The sequence below is a fragment of the Cheilinus undulatus genome, linkage group 11 (assembly GCF_018320785.1).
Source record: "Cheilinus undulatus linkage group 11, ASM1832078v1, whole genome shotgun sequence".
NCBI lineage: Eukaryota > Metazoa > Chordata > Actinopteri > Labriformes > Labridae > Cheilinus > Cheilinus undulatus.
In genome coordinates, this window is record NC_054875.1 from 7,487,132 (window position 1) to 7,506,428 (window position 19,297).

Here is a 19,297-nt window from a genome sequence, read left to right on the forward strand (position 1 = left end):
TGCTTGTTCACAGACGTGTCATTCACAGTGCAACCTCTGATTGTTTAAACAGGATAGGCAAGTCCAAAGGCGTTTCCTACCAACACGTCTTGGCACCTCCTGAGACAGACGCATGTCCTTAGTCCAGTGTGTGTTGATATGCAAGGCCTGAATGATTCTCTTGTTCACATGTGTGACCTCTGCCTTTGAACTGCGTTCTTCTGAGATGCGAGCCAAGACAAAGCCCAACAAAGTAGCTCAGTGTGCTAGCTGCTTGTGTGCTCACATCAGAGCTATACAGTGTTGGCATGGCAGGCTTGAGTCAGTGTGGCCTTACTCATAGATGGCTTCAGATGCCACACTGTGCTCACCATGTTGTCTGCCTTCTTGTGGAACTGACCATGTGTGGAGGTGTGCAAGAAACAACTCTTTTGAAGCCCCTGTGGCCTAATGGATAAGGCACTGGACACTTTTTCAAAATGAAATGATAACATGGCGTTTTTGTCTCGGTGTGGACAAGGACTGATTTTGGAGGAGTGCGTTCCTGACGGGTCTACAGCAGGGTTGTCCAAACTATGGCCTGGGGTCCACACTAGAGCTTTTTTAATTTAATAGGTGTCCCAAGCGCCATTTAACCCAGGCGATCTGTAGCATGCAGAATGTGTCGCTACACATGTGGGATATGTGCCATTAAGGCCATTGATGAAACCATTAGATTGAAATACTAGAACTATCAGAGTTAAAGCAATGCTTTGGATAAAGTTTAAAAAAACTGTCAGAGTAGATATTTTGACTCATTTGTTAACTGACTTGTTGGAAAGCAGATGTCACTAATAACATTTATCAGATGGATCTCTTCCATTTAATTATAACAGAAACCAATGACTGATGCATTTCTCTAATATGCACAATCATGGCATATGGCTTTACTTAAGTCATCATTAACCGTGAGTTAATAGCCACGCTGTGTTTACTTGGATGCACCTGTGCATCAGTTCCCCATAAATTTCCACATGAACAATTTGATCTTTGACTACAGCTGGAGGGTCTTTAACCTTACAAGATGAACATGTTGCTCATCGTCATTATTTTCAAGCAGCATGAAGTGGCTACCAGCCCATCTGTCAGCAAAACTCAACGTTTAAAGAAAATAATTATTGCATATAAAATCTTCTCTCTTCTTGTGATTACTCATAATCAACCCATGATTCTGAAAATAACACTCTGATGGGTTCTTGTTGACTGTTCTTCAATTAAAGATAAGGCTTTCTTATTTTTAATGAAGCTTTTAGATTAATGGTGTATTAAAAAAAAATGATCCAAATTCAACATCAAACCTCCAAAAAAGAGAAAACTCTCCAGTTTTTTCAATCAAACGTTGTTTTCATCTTTGGCTGTCTGTGACTGGTAATCCCTGGATGGGATTTCCATATAAATTTCTCTTTTCACCCCTCTTGCTCTCCTTCTTCCTCTTTCACCCCATGTCTCTCTTCCCTTTGATCAAGCGCTTTTTCCTCCGTGCTTGCTTGGATGTCAAGCTTGACTGCTTGGCAGTAGCCTTCCTTTTAAATGTTGTTTCTATTGCTCTACTGTCACAGATCACTGGCCAGAGACTGGAATGGCAATGAAGAGTCCTACACCATGCAACACTCAAACATTTCCCAATGATGCCCATTGAATAGATGATTTTCTGCCTGTCTGGAACACTAAGCCATTTTGGCATAAAGCTCTCAAGTATGAATAGAGCAAAATTGAGCCCTTAAGACCAGGATTTCATGTGCAAGGTCTGATGAGGACAGTCATGTCTGATTTTACTTGCATAATTAAGGGTCTTATATCAGGATTGGCAAATAAGCAAAGGATTTCTACTGGGAATTAAAACATATTGGACGTATCACTTTGAACATGACATGCTAAGTGTCAGGTTTTATAAATAGCAATGGATATGCTGATGGCATGGCAGTATCACAGGTTCATTTCAGAAGCATTTAATGATAAATATATCATATAAAGGTGAGCAATACAGTGAACATATCAAGAACTTCACTGCTAGAGAAAACTTAATTTATAGATCATCAACTTTACATACACACATGGAAAAAAATTGTTGGTACCCTTCTGTTAAAGAAAGAAAACTTCACTTTAAGAAAACTTTAAATGAATTAATTTCTACTTTTGCTGGAGTAGATTTATAGACCAGTAATTGTTCTTCTACTGAGGTGCAATTTAACCAAGAAACTGTACATTTACTTCTTGAATTTCTACATCAAGTAGTCCAAATTTTGGTCTGATGAGATCAAAATGGTGCTTTTTAGCCATTAGACAAGACTTTATGTTTGGACCAAACATTGCACATAACCACAAACACACCATCTTCTCTATGAAGCATGGTTGTGGCAGCATCATGCTGTGGGGATGCTTCTCGGCAACCAGCCCTGGAAGGTAAAATGTAGGAAAATCCTGATGGTCACTTTTTTTTTAAGTATGCAAGAGAGCTTCAGCTTGGGACAATATTTATTTTTCTACTTAGCCAATGACCCAAAGCATACAGCAGAAGCTGCACAGAAATATTTAAAGACAAAAAGGTGAATGATCTGGAGCAGCCGATCCAAAACCCAGACCTCAGGCCAATAGAAAATACGTGGCTGGGCTTGCAAAGGGCTGTTTACGCCCGATCTGCATGCAGCCTGATAAAAATTGAGCAGTTTTGTAAAGAAGAATGGAGTAAATTTGCTGTGTTCAGATGTGCAAACCTGATTGAGACCTATCCACAGAGACTCAGTGCTGTGATTTCAGCCAAAGGTGGGTCTACAACATACTGACTTGAAGGGGGTGAATATGTATGCAGTCACTCATTTTATATTACATATTTTCATTTAATTGACATTACTTTGTAGAAATCTGTTTTCACTTTGACATTAAACAGTAACTTTCTATTTTTTTTTCTGTCAAAAATCCAAATTATATTGGCCATGATCGCTTTATAAAAATAAAAGGGTATAATAACATGGGTTGGGGGGGCATTTATAGTCACTGCATAGCCTGGTGTCAAGTTGAGAAAAAATACTGTAATGACAGCTTAAGTTTGGTGTGTCTTAAGCATGTTAGGAAATAATTGCTTTTACCTCTTGAGTTACATGGCATCAAAACATTAATAATCTACGTTAAACAGAAACTATCTTTAAATATTTCATTCAGTTCATTTCTTTCATCAAGTAACGTTATATTTTCCATTGTAGCCCCACAGCATTGATGGATGTGAAGAAAAGCCCACTGTACACTGTTGTCAAGCTGTAACATTGGTGACACTTAAGAGTTCACGACAGTGTTTCACCACGACAGTGACGCTGACCGTTTTACGGCAGGCATGTGTGTATGGAAAGCTTGTTGTTAGCTGGATTCAAAACGACCCAATTGCACGCTCTGTTTAATTTTCCAAACCACTGAAACACATTTTTACTTTTTAGGTTTTTAACCCGGAAAAACAATGGATGTCGGAGAGCTCCTTAGCTATCAGGTAAGTGTGTTATTCTGCTGTAAGTTAGCTTATCTTAACTTCATTCATTTCATTGTATGTAGTGGCATTGCTGCTCATATGGGTGAATGTTAGCGAATATACTTAAGTTTCGTCACGTTTTTTACCCTCAAGAGCCTTTAATGTTATTGATTAAACAAAAACCGAATGACTTGTTTACTGTTTTTGAGTATTCGTCACTGTTTTATACTTCTAAACATGATTAGTTAGCATGCTAGCTAACAGGTTAATAACTATTTGCCTTCAGACCATGAAGAAGGATGCTACGACTTCTGATGAAACTCATTAGAGTTTATACTGTCTGAAGAGGGTGAAAATACCTAAACTTCAGAACAGCACGGGATTTTACACCTTTTGATATGTTCTCGGTAGATTTAGGGATAATTTTTGCCAAACAGCCTGATAGAGTTACGTTTTGTAACGTGTGAACCAATACCCATTGATAACTTTCGCAATTGGCCTCTGATCACTTATATTCTCTACGTAACTCCTCTTACTGTTAAAATAAATGCATTTCGCGAATCATTCAGAGCCGTTTTAAAATTCGGCTGTATACCTTGCATCTTAATAACACGTTACTTGTCTAAAATTTAATCCTTCATATCATCGGTATCAGACAACATCCACCCTGTTTACAAACAGCCAAATTATGTGACATGAACAGATATTGGTTATCAATATTTATCTGTGTCCACTCTATTTGAGGCTGGCATCTAAAATCTCTAGCAGCTGAATCAAATAAGGGGGTTTGTTTGACAAACTCTTCTCTGATTTCATGGTCAATTGTGAGAGAAAATATTGAAATTTCAGGAGTGTCACACCAAAAGAAGTATTAATAAACAAATAGATAGATATACATTTATTTCCAATATGTAAACAGAAAGCAAATTGGTCATACCAAAATTATATTCCTCTTACAAAAAGTAGACAACACAGTGAAATGCAACATTGTCACATGCAAGAATTTGGTTTACATACCCGACGAGGTTTAGAGGAGGTGCATACTTATTTATTCCTATCTCACCTCATACTTCATTGATCATTAATTATCTTTCTTCCTTCCTTAAATTTTAACCAAAAATAATAAGCCTTTGAAAAAAGGAATCTAACAATAAAAGTGTCTCTAACACCACATTTATCTCAGTCAAATAAATCCTTTAAACATACAAACTTAATTACCCTTCCTAAAATATAGGCTAACTCCTGGTAGACTGTTTTATCAAGAATATAAGTCCATGGCAAAAGGGGTGTACATTTACATGTAAAAGTACACTTACTTTGGTTAAAATTTACATCAGTAAAAGTAAAAATACTAATTTCAAAATGTACTCAATAAAGTGCAAAAAAATCACTATCATAGAAATCTGAGTAAATGCGATTAGTTACGTTCCACCTCTGGTGTCAGTGTGACTGTTATCTTGGGAGGAAAAATCTGGCAGAGCACAGACAGGGCTCAGTACAACAAAACAATCACAGGCATTTATGCTTTTCTGAAATAAAGAAGGGGCACTAAAATGGTGCATCAAATTCTGTGGTGTGTTTCAGTCTGATAAGCATCGAATTTGTTTGTACTGTCATATTGATCCTGGTTTTCCATTCTCATCCCAAATTGATATCAGTGTTACTGCTAAATTGTCATTTTAAACAATGGTATTTCCCTTAATTTTCAAAAGTAGATCATCTATAAAAATATTGTTTAACATTAGAAAAAGGTTATTAAAGCTGTTTGCAACACTTTTCTCTTAAATCCAAAATCAATTCGAACAGAATCTTTATATTCACCATCACTGATGGCTTGTGAAATGAAAATGTTGTGGGAATGTTTACGCCCTCATGCGGTGGGTGAAGAAGCTTTACTTGTCTCCATTAAATTATGAATTATGGATACACCTACTGCTCATGCAATAAGTGTGAGACTCCAGTTTGTTATGCAGCCCCGTGGTTTCAGTTCAAGAAGCAGCTACTGACCACCTGTTTCTAAAATGAAGGTGTGGAAAAAAAATAAGTCTACGAAAAAGTTGTTCAACATTCTCCATGAACAATTTGCAAGCTGCACTGCCCTGGCTGTTTGCAAGTGTTTGTCTCGCCAGGTGCATGGAAATACTTCAGCTACATGTGTTTTATAACAATATATATTATTAGTATTACCTTTCCTTTTTTACATGAATGCTATAGAGACAACCCACTCATTTAGTACGACACTTCAATAAGATCCAAACCTAAATGATTTCAAGTTCTCCCAACATCACCATGTCTTCTAACAACCTGAATTTGATTATATAGTATTGTTTTCAACATGCCCTTCTAACTTGCAGCCTGATAGAGGAGCAAAGCGTCCCAGAGAGGAGGATGGAGGGTCAGCAGGTGGAGATGAAGACTCCAGAGGAGGGAAGCTGCAGAAGGGGATGAGTGCCAGGGACTTGGCCAGGTTCCGGGAAGCAGCGGCTGCAGCAGGAGTTGATGTTGGGGGTGAACTGGGGGATGTGGAGGAGCTGACTGGGGACAAGAAGAAGATCCTGGAGAAACTGATGGATCAGGATGAAGAGGAACCTGAGGTAGGGGAAGTTATTAGCTGTTGTACTGGTGGTACTGAAGAGGTTTTTGTATCTTTACTGTTTTTGATTTTATTGGTTTGTATTTGTTTGCAGTGGAGTGTGTGACATGTGTAGGACAGGTCTACCACTTTGTACTCAAAAGGAAAGACAGTCTTCATCTTTATAATTTATTTCAATCATGGCTGAAGTATTACAGCCTTAAAAAATATTTTAAACAGCTGACTTTATGTGATCAAATTCAAGATAATTTTAGGTTCAAATAAAGCTAGATTTTGCAGCAAAAATTGAGAGAGTCATATATATTCTCACCTGGTGAGTCAAACTCTGACCTTAAATTGCCCCCTGACACTAGACCCTACTGTCACTACCACTGCTGATATATTAAACAGGGCCAAAGGAAAGTTCCCATGTATTATCCTTCTCTGGAGCCATGTTTTTATTCGCCATGTCAAGAGCTACTCAGAGCAAAGTGCTTCACTGTGCCATAATGACAGCCAATTGCAATTTCCTAACCTGTCATTATCTTTTCAGCACTTTAGAGGGCTTTTAAGCCAGCAGGAGGTCAAACACATTTCCTTTCCACTTAAAGGCACTCACATTTGCCCAGATTGTTAGAAACTTTTAGCTTCATTGCTTAAGTCTTATTATTAGTTTTACTTTAGTACTTCTTCACTGCCTTCGCTGTGGTTCTTCCCTTGCTCTGTCATCGTTTTTAACTTCCCTCCTTTATGCACCATTCAAACAGGCCGAGCCGGTGGATGAGAGTTCAGTGAAGAAGATGATCCTGACCTTTGAGAAGCGGTCGTACAAAAATCAGGAGCTGAGGATTAAGTTTCCAGACAACCCAGAGAAGTAAGTCCAGTCGTGGAAAAAGTTTTTCTCTATAAGTTGTATATAGTTTGAGAATACAAATACTGATTGGTTATTTAAACTACCATTCATCTCAACAGAGTACAAAATGTACTCGGTCTCTTACAAAATAACACAGTGGGGATTTAAAGCGATGACGAACAATTCGTTTACCTCCATACAGACAAACAACTCTGCTTAACAAGATACAGTTTCCTAGTTTCACTTCTGATCATGTACATAGCTTCAGCACAAACCAACTAGATGTCACAGAGTAACAGAGTAATGTTTACTAAACTGCTTTCTAGAAAGAACATTTTTAAAGTGTGAATATAATGGTCATATGAGAAGGACTGACCACTATACTTACTGAACTTTCTTGATTTTTAAACCAGGTTTATGGAGTCTGAGCTGGATCTGAACGACATCATCCAGGAAATGCACGTGATCGCCACAATGCCCGACCTGTACCACCTGTTGGTGGAGCTCAATGCCGTCCATTCACTGCTGGGCCTCCTCAGTCATGAAAATACTGATATCCTTTCACTTGATATAGGCTGCTTGTTTTGGTCTGTTCATCCTGGACAAAGGTTCTGGTATTTTATGTTGATTTTTAAAGGGACTAGTTTGATCATGGGCCTGCATAGTGACACAGTAGTTAGCACCATCGCCTCACAGCAGGAAGGTACCTGGTCTGAATCACCCACTGGACAGAGCCTGCGTTGTGGGAATAGTTTGGGCTTTTCCATTCGTTTTATTTTAATTTAATTTCAACTTTTTTCCATTCAAGCATTTTTGTTTTTTACAAGTTTTAACTCCTGATTTTTTGTTTATTGCAATTATTATATGTATTTCCCCAAAAAAGCTAAGTATTGATTTAGTTTTTTTAGTACTTAGTAATTTAGTAGTTTTAGTTTTTTCCAGTAGTTTGGGACACATGTTAGAGGCTAAAACTCAAAAGAACCAGAAAAAGTAAACATGATACAGTTTTTAAGAATATTTTCATACCCCTTAAGACATAAAATTCTGTGAAGTCTTCTACAATCAAATCAGGCTATTTTACATTCCTTAGGCTTGGGTGCTCTTGTCAGCTAGTATGTTGCTGTCAAAGACTAAAACTAAGGAGATTTTGTCCCATGTTATATTTTGTTTCACTTAGTTTTGTAATCACACAGTACAGTTTAAGTTTTTGTGTGAAGTCTTATCTTTATTTTAGTTTCAGTTAACTAATTTTTAGAAATATTTTAGTCATTAAGTGGGTTTTGGTTAACTATAATAGTCTTTGTGTGGATTAATGAGCCATCTGAGGGTGCATACCTCCTCCCACAATCCAAAGACCTTATTGTTAGGTTAACTGGTAACTCTAAGTTGGATAAGGTAGGCCGACACTTTAAAAATACAGCTTAAAGACACATGACATGAGACATCTCTTACATTTACCCCCCTCATTCATATTTTCCATAAAAAAAATTTACACAAACTTCAATGCAGACTCGAAAACTTTACCAAATCAAAAATCATTCTTAAATCTAAGATTAAAAATCATATCATAAAAAAATGTTAAAAAGAAAAATTAAAAACAGAAAAGTTAAAAAGCCTTTGTTGAAGAACACAAATGTACATTTATACAATTTAACCCAGTAATACAGTTTAGCCTGTACAAGAACAGAAACTGAAAAATGCTACAGCAAAGTACAGCAGTGTTTTAAAGAGAAAATATAAGATTTGAATATGCAGAAGCTCTTGTACATCCGTGTGCAAGTTTTGCAAATGGTGCAAGAATGACTGGACATGATCAGGCATACAAAATATGCAAGGATGTGGGCAGATATACAATAGGATAATTTAAGATGGTTGATTATTGCAAGTGTGGATATGAGGTGAGGCTTTTTACCACAGGTTAGTCTTCCTACAGTATTTAAATTATAGTGAATAGATTAATTAGTGCAGAAATACATATGAGTGGAGGTCTTTTCCACAGTGAACTTTGTTACCGTAGTTGAAATACAGTACAGTAAAGCAGTAAGAGTTGTTGCAGGACTGTGCAGGAATTGTAACCAGCAAAGCTGCCAATAATGATGGGAAAATGTAGGGTTGTGCTGATTCCGATACTAGAATCGGAAATACGTCCGATACTGCTTAAAATGCAGGTATTGGTATCGGCAAGTACACAGGTTTATGCACCGATCCGATACCATTTGGTTTAGCTTTATATTTTGTTCCGTTTAGCCATGCTAAATGTTAGCGCTATAAAAATCAATTGTTTTTTGCTGCTGGAAAGCATTGCATGCATGGGCTACAGTTTTTAGAGCAGTGAAGAAGAAGAAAGGACTCATTGCAGCAGCAAAGAATGGTGGCTGTGTAACAGTTTTTCTCTGATTGTGATCGTTAAAATGTCTTCCAGACCGGCGCTGTCGTGCACGACAAGAAGTGATACAGTTATCAAAAGCTGAATAACTTCTGAGCCATAAATCTTTTCCTCTTACTTGTTTTTCCTCTTGAAGCTAGCTGTTGTACCTTCCCATTAACGCTATTGATGCCTTTGAATTCCTTGTAGCAGCATTTTCAGCGAGCCAGGAACCCGTGTGACTTTTGGGGACTTTAATGATTAAATTCACATCAGTTATCCTGATATTGAACATCTTTTTATCCACTTTAATTGGCTTACTATCATTTATTACCACTGGCTTGAATGCACGATTTGCTAGTCTGCACAGTCAGTCCAGAAAGTTCCCACTGGTATCGGATCAGTACTCGGTATCAGCTAATACCCAACACCTCAGTGGGCTCGGGAAGGAAAAAATGGTATCCGAACATTTATAGGAAAAAGGGAAGCCTCTGTGGGCCCTACCGCATGGGGGACCCATAAATAACTCTTAGTATTAGCTGTGTATAGCCATGCCAAAACCTGCACAAAAGCAAAAGACAGAATACCAGAAAAAGAAAGGAGCCCTTAACGCATGACCCCAGTAATAACTTGATAATTTCTCTTTCAGTCGTTACCAAAAGCTGGTCAGAGCCAGGCTGAGCAGGCAGGTGTTAACAAGAAGGCTATTGCTAGGGCAACTGATCCAGCATGCATGTTTTAATGTTATTAAATGACATTTGCAAAGAGCCCATTTACACAGCCTTTCAGGAGCTGACAGCTGGGCAAGACTCCCTAATGAAGTAAGAGATACGGATTTTTATTTTGTAATGAGAAATCCATATTTTCCAATTGCATTTTATAAATAGGAAAGTAAAACATAGAAAATGAATGTTCCCAGGTCCAATTTAATTGGGAATCAAAATAATACTTTTTTTTTTTTTTTTCAAATTTCATTTTTCATTTTCAGTTTTTTTGTTTTCTATAAATAATTGGGGAAAAAAAATATTTTATTGTTTTGTTAAAATCTAGTAAAGGAAAACCAAAAGAGGAGCAGGGGCAGAAAGTGGTGGGCACTCTAGTGAGGGGCATGCAAACCTCAGTGAGCTTTTTTGAGTCACACAGTTTAAATAAAGAAGAATGTTTCAGCCCAAATGATCTGTGATTTCCTTTATTTGTTCTGAAGGAAAAAAACTACTGGATTATACTTTTCATTTCTTCATTTCTTTTTGTAAGAAGGAATGAGAAACTGAAAATATAACATGACAAAAAAGGGGCCAGATGAAAAATGATACAAGGTTTGCTTTTCAGTTTTCATTTTTAATTCCTAGCTTGATATCAAACTTCCTGGAAGGTCTACAGGCATGTGTTTTTCCTATTTTAAATTCCTAATTTTATAAAATAAATTGGAATAAAGTTTGTTGGTTGATTCTTTTTCTACTTCTCATTTAAGATTAAATATAATTTGGCCTTAAAACACACTGACCATAGATTTAACCAGATAATTTTTAATATGAAGCTTCAAACATTATTAAAAACACATTAGTATGCTGGACAGGTGTAGTTTTCATTATTCTGTTAGTATAAGAAAAAAGAACACTTTATTTTTTACTAACTTCCACAAGGTTACAGAAGTTAAAATAATTTTTACAAAACTTTTTCAAAGTTAAAACCTGATTTCCCCCTAGTTTTAATGTTTTTTCATCTTTTATTTAATAGTTTGGCCTTAGGCATGGAGTCACACAGAAATAAATGTTAGAGACAAAAGAATGAATTATGGGTGAGCAGCAAAAGGTTTTAGTGTTTATTTTTATTTTTGGTCCCTTTGTAAGAGATGTGTTCACATATTGAAAAGCTCAGAATATTGAAGTCTAGATCATTTAATCATAAAATGCATGGTAATGTAAAATAATTTTGGTAATACATATTTTAATTTCCACTGCAGTTGTATTGTCCTTAGCTTGAGTTACATGTCGCCATAGCTGTGGTGGACCTGCTGCAGGAGCTGACAGATATCGACACTCTCCATGAAAGCGAGGAGGGGGCAGAGGTGCTCATAGATGCTCTGGTGAGTTCAGGATTTACCTCAGACTTTGATGATATTGATGAAGCAGCACTTTGGGAGCCAGCCACTTTGGGTGCTTTACTTTCTTGGCTCTGGCATCTAAATTAGACAGAGGGGATTGATTTACAATATGAGTAAATCTAAAGAACAAGCTCGGGGGCTCTCACTGATGGGAGGACATTCAGACACTCTAGGATTGTTGTGTCTTTGAGTGAAAAGCTTTAACATGATGCTGCTTCCGATAAATGTCTGATTTTATTATTTTTTAAAGAGAAGTTACAATCTGTTTTCTAGGCTAAAGATACAACTAAGTAAAGAAAAAACTGAACAATGATTTAACCCTTTATACCCTACCATTGAACAAGTCCGCCAGAGCATATCTTTACATTTTTACATGATATTTTTGAGGGATGATGCGTTGGAACCGGGAGAAGAATTGGCTCTGAACCTGAAAAGTTGGATCTCAGCTGGAACCAAAACTAGTTGGTTCTTTCTTGGAAACTGTGACATCATCAGTGGGCATATCACATTCTAGTTTGTGAAGATAAGCAGAAAATGGAGAAAAAATGGTCAGCTGGGGAGAAAAATGTTTGGTTGCAGTCTGGGCATTGACAGAATTCCGGGTGAAGCTGGAGAGTAGAACAAGGAAGAGCACATTAATGCCGAACTTGCGGAAGAGATGGTGAAGGCTGTGTTCACCTAAACACCAAACTAAATAATTTATTAACTCAAGAAACTAAAGAAGGAACACCAGGATAGCAGGAAAGACTTGGGCAAAAGTGGAGCTGGATGTGGTGATACATGTCCATGGTGTCCTCCCACTTTGGTTCTGCTTAAACTGGTGTGAACACGGGCAAGGTTCTGGGACTCCAGACGGAAACGGAATCAGAGCCTGTCTGAAAACACCTTGTATAACTTCGACAGTGGTTCTGTGACTAGATGGTGTCTTGCTTTACAAAGCTAGTTCACATCCCAGCCCTTTGTTACAAAAAAGCATTTTGGTAGTGTTTGACACAACAGCTGATGCTGTCCTATCACCTATCATTAATGAAGACATTAATGATAGGTGAATTTAAGGACAGAACAGTTACTCTCAGAGATCTTTGGTGGATCTTTAGAGTGTAAGTGAACCCCCAGCTGAAAGCTAACTCCACCCACTTCTGTAATTCAAAAAATGCACAGAAAGTGAGCAATTTGATACTAAGAGGAGGGAGGGGAAAAGGACGGGGTTTTTTGAGGTGGGAGTGACAGTGATGGCCCCTTTCTAGAAAGTTACACGGACAGAGTCCCACTGCATTGCTGCCTCAGAGTGATCTTTTGAGGTGGAGGATTTTTTTTCCTCCAGAGTCCCCCTGAAGCAGGCTATGGAGTGGTGTAGGACCGTGGTGGTCCTGAGCACTACCTGTCATATAAGCCCCACCTTTTCAGTAAAGATTTTTCAAAGCAGATGTCTGTTTGAGCTAATTAAAAGTTGTAAAATGCAGATTTTTATCAGTTTGGTGCAAATGTCAGAAATAACACCAGCATTGATGTATTTTATCATAGTTCAGTCAGATACTTAAGTGTTTAGCTGAAAAAAATGAAATGTTCACTACTTCTTTAAGTGCCCCAAACCAAACGTTTGCTTTTATTTGTTAGATAATGAAGAATAGTCATGAGAGGTTGTGGTTAAGCTGCTCTAAAGAGGTGTTTATTTGGCTCATAGCACCTGTGCATGACACATTTCTCTTTTTGCACTTAAACCTGATGATATGTTGTCTATTTCTGATTAAATCAGTGCCTCAGAACTCATTGAAAGTGTTAACTTCACTGCCTGTGTGGAACATCCTCAAGCATTTTGAAACCACAGACAAAAACAAACAAAAAAACGTTTTTTTTTTTTTTTTTTTTTTAAACACCAGTTCAATCAGACTGCATCACATGCAAACAGGTACAAGAGGGCAAAGGTAGAATCACAGTGCAGAAAAGTTTGAATGATGATATAAAATTGTCCTTTTTGTTCACTAGCAGCCTGGTTAGTATCTTACAGGAGCAGCTGTTCAGACAGTTGGACCAACGTTAAAAACCCTTTGACAGAAAAGCAGCAAAAGGGAAATGGGATGTGATGCTTGGTGAAACAGTAGCATGGGTGGCTCTAGATACCAGCATTATGTGAAAGCAGTCCATTTACCATGCAATGGAGCGCCCATAACCCCATTCTTCTTTGCAGCTTCTTCCGAGAGAAACAGTTTGAGGGCAGCAAGGCTTGGTTGACTCCATTTGTCTCTCCTCTTAGATGTAATGCTTCTAGCACCTCTGTCCTTGTTGCCAGAAGGCCAGGTGGTATCCTTGATAAGATGAATCAAAATGATCCACAACGGTCTCTGCCGGCTCATATATCTGTGTCGGCTGTCCGTCTTCTTTCATCTGTAAAAGTACTTTTATCCAGCCGTTCAGAGCCCTGCGAGCTCTGTTTGGTTGAGTCTCTAATCTTGACTTGACTGATAACACGAGGACACGTTCAGAGACGCTCAGACAGTAAAGCAAATTTCCTCTGCCAGGTCTTAGCCCGAAAGTTAATGTCCAAGTTGTTCATGCTTATTCATATTTTCTCTTTGAGGTTGTTTTTAAATCTTCTGAAGCATCAGAGGAAAGTTAAAAAGATGAAAGTTGAAGGAGGGGTAAGGGTGAATTGAAAGATTAAGTTGAAAAGTTTTGTTGTCGATGTTTCAGAGTATCGTGCAACATTCAATATGAGAGGGCTTTTTGTTTGCAAATCATATTAACTTATAAGAATGGTTGACTTGATTGAAAAAATATCTTTTGTCTGCAGCTTTTCATAAAACTCTGTCTCAATTGCCAACTTATCAGTTAAGTTTTCTTCATTCCCCAAAGTTTATTGCTCTTGTCTCTTGGGATACTCTGCAGCGGCTAAAGTCATACCCTGGCAAACACAAATTTTAATTGCATTTAAATTCATGACGATTCTTAAGAGGAAAAAAAGATGATTAAACAGGTAGAATAAAGATGTACCGTGACATAAAACCTAAAAATTTTGTTGAGATAACAACAACCAACCAGAGTTTTAAGTATCTGACTCTCTGAGGATGAACAATTCCCTGAAACTAAAAACTTAGTGAACATTTTTTAAGGTTTATAATTCCATCCCTGAGTGATTTCGGTGACTACTGTCATGTTTTGTATGTTACAGCATGTTTTGTACTACAGATCTTCTTGGGTCCTGGGTGCAGTTATGAGAATCTCACTCTCAGCTCATTTTCAGTCTCCAGCTTTGATCTGTCTTTTGTCTTGTTTGAGGCAACAGCAGAAACACCTCTCTTTCACACTGGTTGGATGTTGCAAAAGGGAGCCATGGCTCTCCTGCCCAGCAGTCAGTAGTCTTTTTCCACTCCAATCCAAATTGCAGACAGTGTCTTGGACTTGGACATCAATGCCCTCCTCTCCAATGCTGAAGTCATCTTCTGGTGTTGCTTTGCTTTCAAAGAAAGACTCCATCTTTAATTTTAAGATAGAGATATTGACAACTGTTCAGCTCTTATTAGATCCTGTGAATGCTCTCTGTTCACTGTGCTTTACACAGGCAATGGAGCAATCTGGCAGTAGCCATTAACTGGAGATACAGTTCTTCATAGCAGTGTTTAGCCTGCTAACCATGCACAAGCTTGGGCACCAGTCTCTATCGCCATATGCCATGTTTCTCTTCAGCTGTCCAATCAGTTAAAGGCAAAAACAAACCTAAAAACATTTTGCACATCAGCTAGAGAAATAATTGGATTTTTACAGTGATTAACCTGAAGTTTCCTTTGTGTGGTGAACTGCATAAAGAACGTTGTGCCAAATGTTGTCTTTGTGTGTTCATAGTTGGAGGGTCAAGTGGTGGCCTTGCTGGTGCAGAATATGGATCGGCTGGATGAACAGGTGAAGGAGGAGGCTGATGGCATCTTTAACACACTGGGTAAGGAGATAATCACCAAGGTTTAAGAATGACCCTTCAGCCAGCCATTGTCTCTGTAAAAAAATGTGAAATATTTAATCGTCATTTTAATGAAAGACAGAATCATTGTCTTATAATGATTAACATTTATCATGGTAAAAGTCACATAACGTGTTTGTTCAATTTGGCCAAAAAGCAGAAAACTTGACTGTGTTCAGTAGTTAATACTTTTCTAAAGTCATAACAAACTAGTCAGAGAACTGGACAACAGAGCAGCTTCCAAACATGGATTGGATTTTTTTTTTCATTTTTTAAAATTTATTATATACAGGGCTTAACAAATTTATTAGACCACCTGTTATATTTGTCTCAGAGACCATCCAGCATCATGAAGTGCTTTAATGCGGACTCTTTCATTTTCAGTGAGCTCTCCTTGTTTTACCATTTTGAACAGGAATGAGGGATTTCAAACTGAATTCACCTTTTTATACCCAAATTTGAGCCGGCTCACTGGACTTCTCTAAGAAGTCAGAAATGAATCAAACATAACATTCAACCACTAAACTCATTTTTCTGTTCAGAAATGCAAGTAAATAACTATAATTTGACATATTAATCAAGAAATATTAATGTGCTTTACTATTTTTTCAGTTTTTTTTTGTTAATCAGTAAATTTGAAAATTCATGGATAACAATAATAATTATATTTTAGCATTAAAAATATCATTTGGGTTAAAGAGCTTCCAAATATTAGTGTATTAACCATTGCAGAAACAAAAAATGACTTTGGTAATTACCAATGCTGTTGATTTAGGGCAGCTGTGGCATAAACCTTACTTTGGGTGGTGGTCTAATAAGTTTGTTAAGCACTGTATATATATATATATATATATATATATATATATATATAGATATAGATACATACATATATATATATATAGATAGATATATAGATATATATAGATATATATATATATATATATATATATATATATGTATATATATATATATATATATATATATATATATATATATATGAATAATTTTCTTTGATAGAGGGAGTAGCAAAGATATGTGAGCTATAATTGTAGAAAAACAAACCTAGGCAATTTTTGAGGCCACCCTTATGAACTAAGCCCCAGACAACTGTCAACCTTTGTCTAATGGTAAAACTGCCTATGCTTTGACTATGCCTGCCTGCACATGCTGGAAAGTGCTTGATCTGACCTGCTACTCGTATAATGTGGTTTTTCAACACCTGGTGGTAATACCATATACTGGTGGAAAAATATGTGGAAGGTTTGTCGGTATTAAAAAATGATACTGCCTAGCTTGCAGCATGAATCAGAAAGGCCTCTGTTGACAGGATTGTTATCAAGTCACATTCATCCAGGAAACTTAAACCTTGCTCTACTACTTAGTAAATACATGTCACAGAGAGTAGGGGGGGCTAAGCCTCGTGTCTCTACTAGTCATAAATTGTTATTGTTTTGATTGAGAGCCCCCTGTGGTGAAAATGTACATACTGTGTTTTAAAAGAATGGAGGTTAAATTATATTTAGTTTTAAAAAGCTTGAAAAGCTTGAAAAAAAGACTTTGATAGAGACAGTTCTCAATAACATTTGGATATGAATAATTCCTTGCCCAGAGGGAGGTCTGCTTTTGAGGTATGTTGGAGCCGGTGTTTGACCAGTGCAGTAAAAGAGAGTCTGCCCAGAGTTGGCATTCATATTACACTGACAGCACGGTGTAACTTTATTTGTATTCCTCACACTTAACGGTGAGTCCCCCTGCTGCCAAGTGTCCTCGACTTTTTCGTTGACAGCCAAAGGAAGCTGTCAGGGTCTCATTTGGGTTTTTTTGTCTGAGTGGTGAACTCTTTTTCAAAGTTCTGCACAGAAGTTGTGGAGTTCAGTGTTTGTGGCATTGATTAAACAGTATTCAGAAAAGGTCTTTGTGAGGGCATGGGCCAGCAGATAGTTTGAAAAGTCATGGTCTCTGTATTTAGCCTCTCATGAATCAGACTTTTCTGCCTCTCAGCTCTTTTTGTGTTGAATGAGTCTACTGAGATGATATTTTCTTTGTTGCCAGATTGAGGCCGAGTATCAGGAGGGCTGTTTAGGTGTGTACTTGGCTCTTTGTGCAAGTGTGGGTTATATCCAGGGAGCAGAGCTATTCAAGTTTGTGTATGTGTCTATGTACGTGTGCGTTATCAAGGGAGCTCTCCAAGCTTGAATAAGCCTTTTGTCTGCCTTGGCTGCTCTCTGCTCTGAGCCTGCTGTCCTCCAGGATGCTGTCTGTCTGCTCTGTTTGAATCACTGATAAAGGCCCTTCCTCTCTCTCCCCCAGCACCCTCTCTCTCCATCTTTCTCTCAGCATTTCTCTATCATCTTCAGCACCTCTCTACAGATTTTTTATTTTTTATTTTATTTGTCTTATCTCTTTTTATTCCCTCACAACCCTCTCCTCCATGTATGTTTGTTATCCTCTTGTTACATTCCCCCTGCTTTCCATTTCTCATCGTTGACTTGTCCTCCCACCCCTCTGCCTCCCTGCTGTTTTTCCTCTCCATTTATTTCCTCCCCTCTATTCCCACAAGTTTTTCTCCTCTCCCTCCTTTCATCAACACCAACCAGTAATCTCTCCCTCTCCTCTCCTCTCTCTCTCCGTCCCCTTCTGCTGCAGTCTGTTCTGATGGAGATATCATGTGACAGCGACAGCTTTCTTATGATAATATTAGAAGTAGCTGGGACAGAACCCAGACGGACCTTCTATAAAAAGATGTTTGTTGTATTTCACATTTCTTTTTCTTAGAAGTTTATTATCTTTGTGTATCAAGTTAAAACTGATGGATTGCTCTTCTTAGAGACTAATCTGTGTATACTGTAAATACCTGGGGTGAATGATGACTTTCGAACACTCAAACAGTAGATTTCATGCAACCATTTCTCAATATAAACTATTTTTCCCATTATTTGATTAGTGCCTTGTTGTAATGGTATCTTTCCACCAGACGGTGGCTGTAGCCAATTAAAAGCTGTTTGCTAACCAACAAAAATAACAAAAAAGATGAAGAAAGCAAGAGCTTCGGGTGACACATCTAAGGTGCCAAGAAACAAAAAAGATGAAGAAAGCAAGAGTTTCGGGTGACACATCTAAGGTGCCAAGAAACTGACTTTGTTTTACTTAATATTTTAATGCAAATAATCAGTTAAACTATCCGTTTCAAGTTGAAAAGTACCCAATCATTTACTAAAGGGGAAGTTTATAAGGATAGATTATATTATTGGCATGATATTGGTATCAGCAGATATTAGCTTAAGAAGCTAAATATCAGTATCTTAATATGTGACAAATTCTGAAATTTCTATTAACAGCTGATTTATCAGTCATAAATATCTGCAGTGCAAATCACACATCGGCCTTAAATATCGGCAAAATGTACAGATGTACCATCAGGTATAGGAGGCTGTCAAGGGTGCTGCACACCCGGGAGCCCAGTGTGAGACTGAAAATTTTAAATGAGACCCTAAAACAGTGATACAACGAGTGGCTCTGAGCCACATGTAGCTCTTTTGTGATGATTATGACTCTTTTATGTCTTAATTTGAAATGTTTTTCCCCAGAAAACCATTTAAAAGGAAAACTTTGACCTAAAAAAAAAAGATAATTCATTATTAATTTATTTATAATAATTTTTGTCTGTGTATTTCCATTGTCCTTATTTGCATCCTTTGCCCTTTTTTTCTCAATGTTTTGCCACTTTTACCCCTTTTTTTTCCCCTTTTTTTTTGCTTTAAGCCCACTTTGGCCACTTCTTTTTGCCAATTTTTGCCACTTTAATCCCACTTTTGCCCTTTTTCAACAGTTATTGCCTCTTTTATCCTGCTTTTTGCAATTTTTTTTCCCTTTATTGCAGTTTTTGCCACTTTTCACCCATTTAAGCAGCCTTTTGCCATTAAATGCCACTTTCCCCCCATTTTTCTAACTTTCTTTGCTGCTTTTTGCCTATTAT

General features: G+C 37.5%; 1 protein-coding gene across 1 annotated transcript in view; it reads left to right on the plus strand.

Annotated features, from left to right (window-relative positions):
- The first annotated feature begins 3,344 nt into the window (after positions 1 to 3,344).
- The window catches only part of ctnnbl1 (catenin, beta like 1), an 88,203-nt gene continuing 72,250 nt past the window's right edge, over positions 3,345 to 19,297 (plus strand). Inside the window, exons 1-6 of the mRNA XM_041799474.1 lie at positions 3,345 to 3,496; positions 5,830 to 6,069; positions 6,815 to 6,921; positions 7,314 to 7,453; positions 11,254 to 11,351; positions 15,210 to 15,303. Coding sequence (XP_041655408.1) covers positions 3,467 to 3,496; positions 5,830 to 6,069; positions 6,815 to 6,921; positions 7,314 to 7,453; positions 11,254 to 11,351; positions 15,210 to 15,303 — 709 coding nt within the window. The 5' untranslated portion in view covers positions 3,345 to 3,466. The remainder of the gene's footprint in view (positions 3,497 to 5,829; positions 6,070 to 6,814; positions 6,922 to 7,313; positions 7,454 to 11,253; positions 11,352 to 15,209; positions 15,304 to 19,297) is intronic.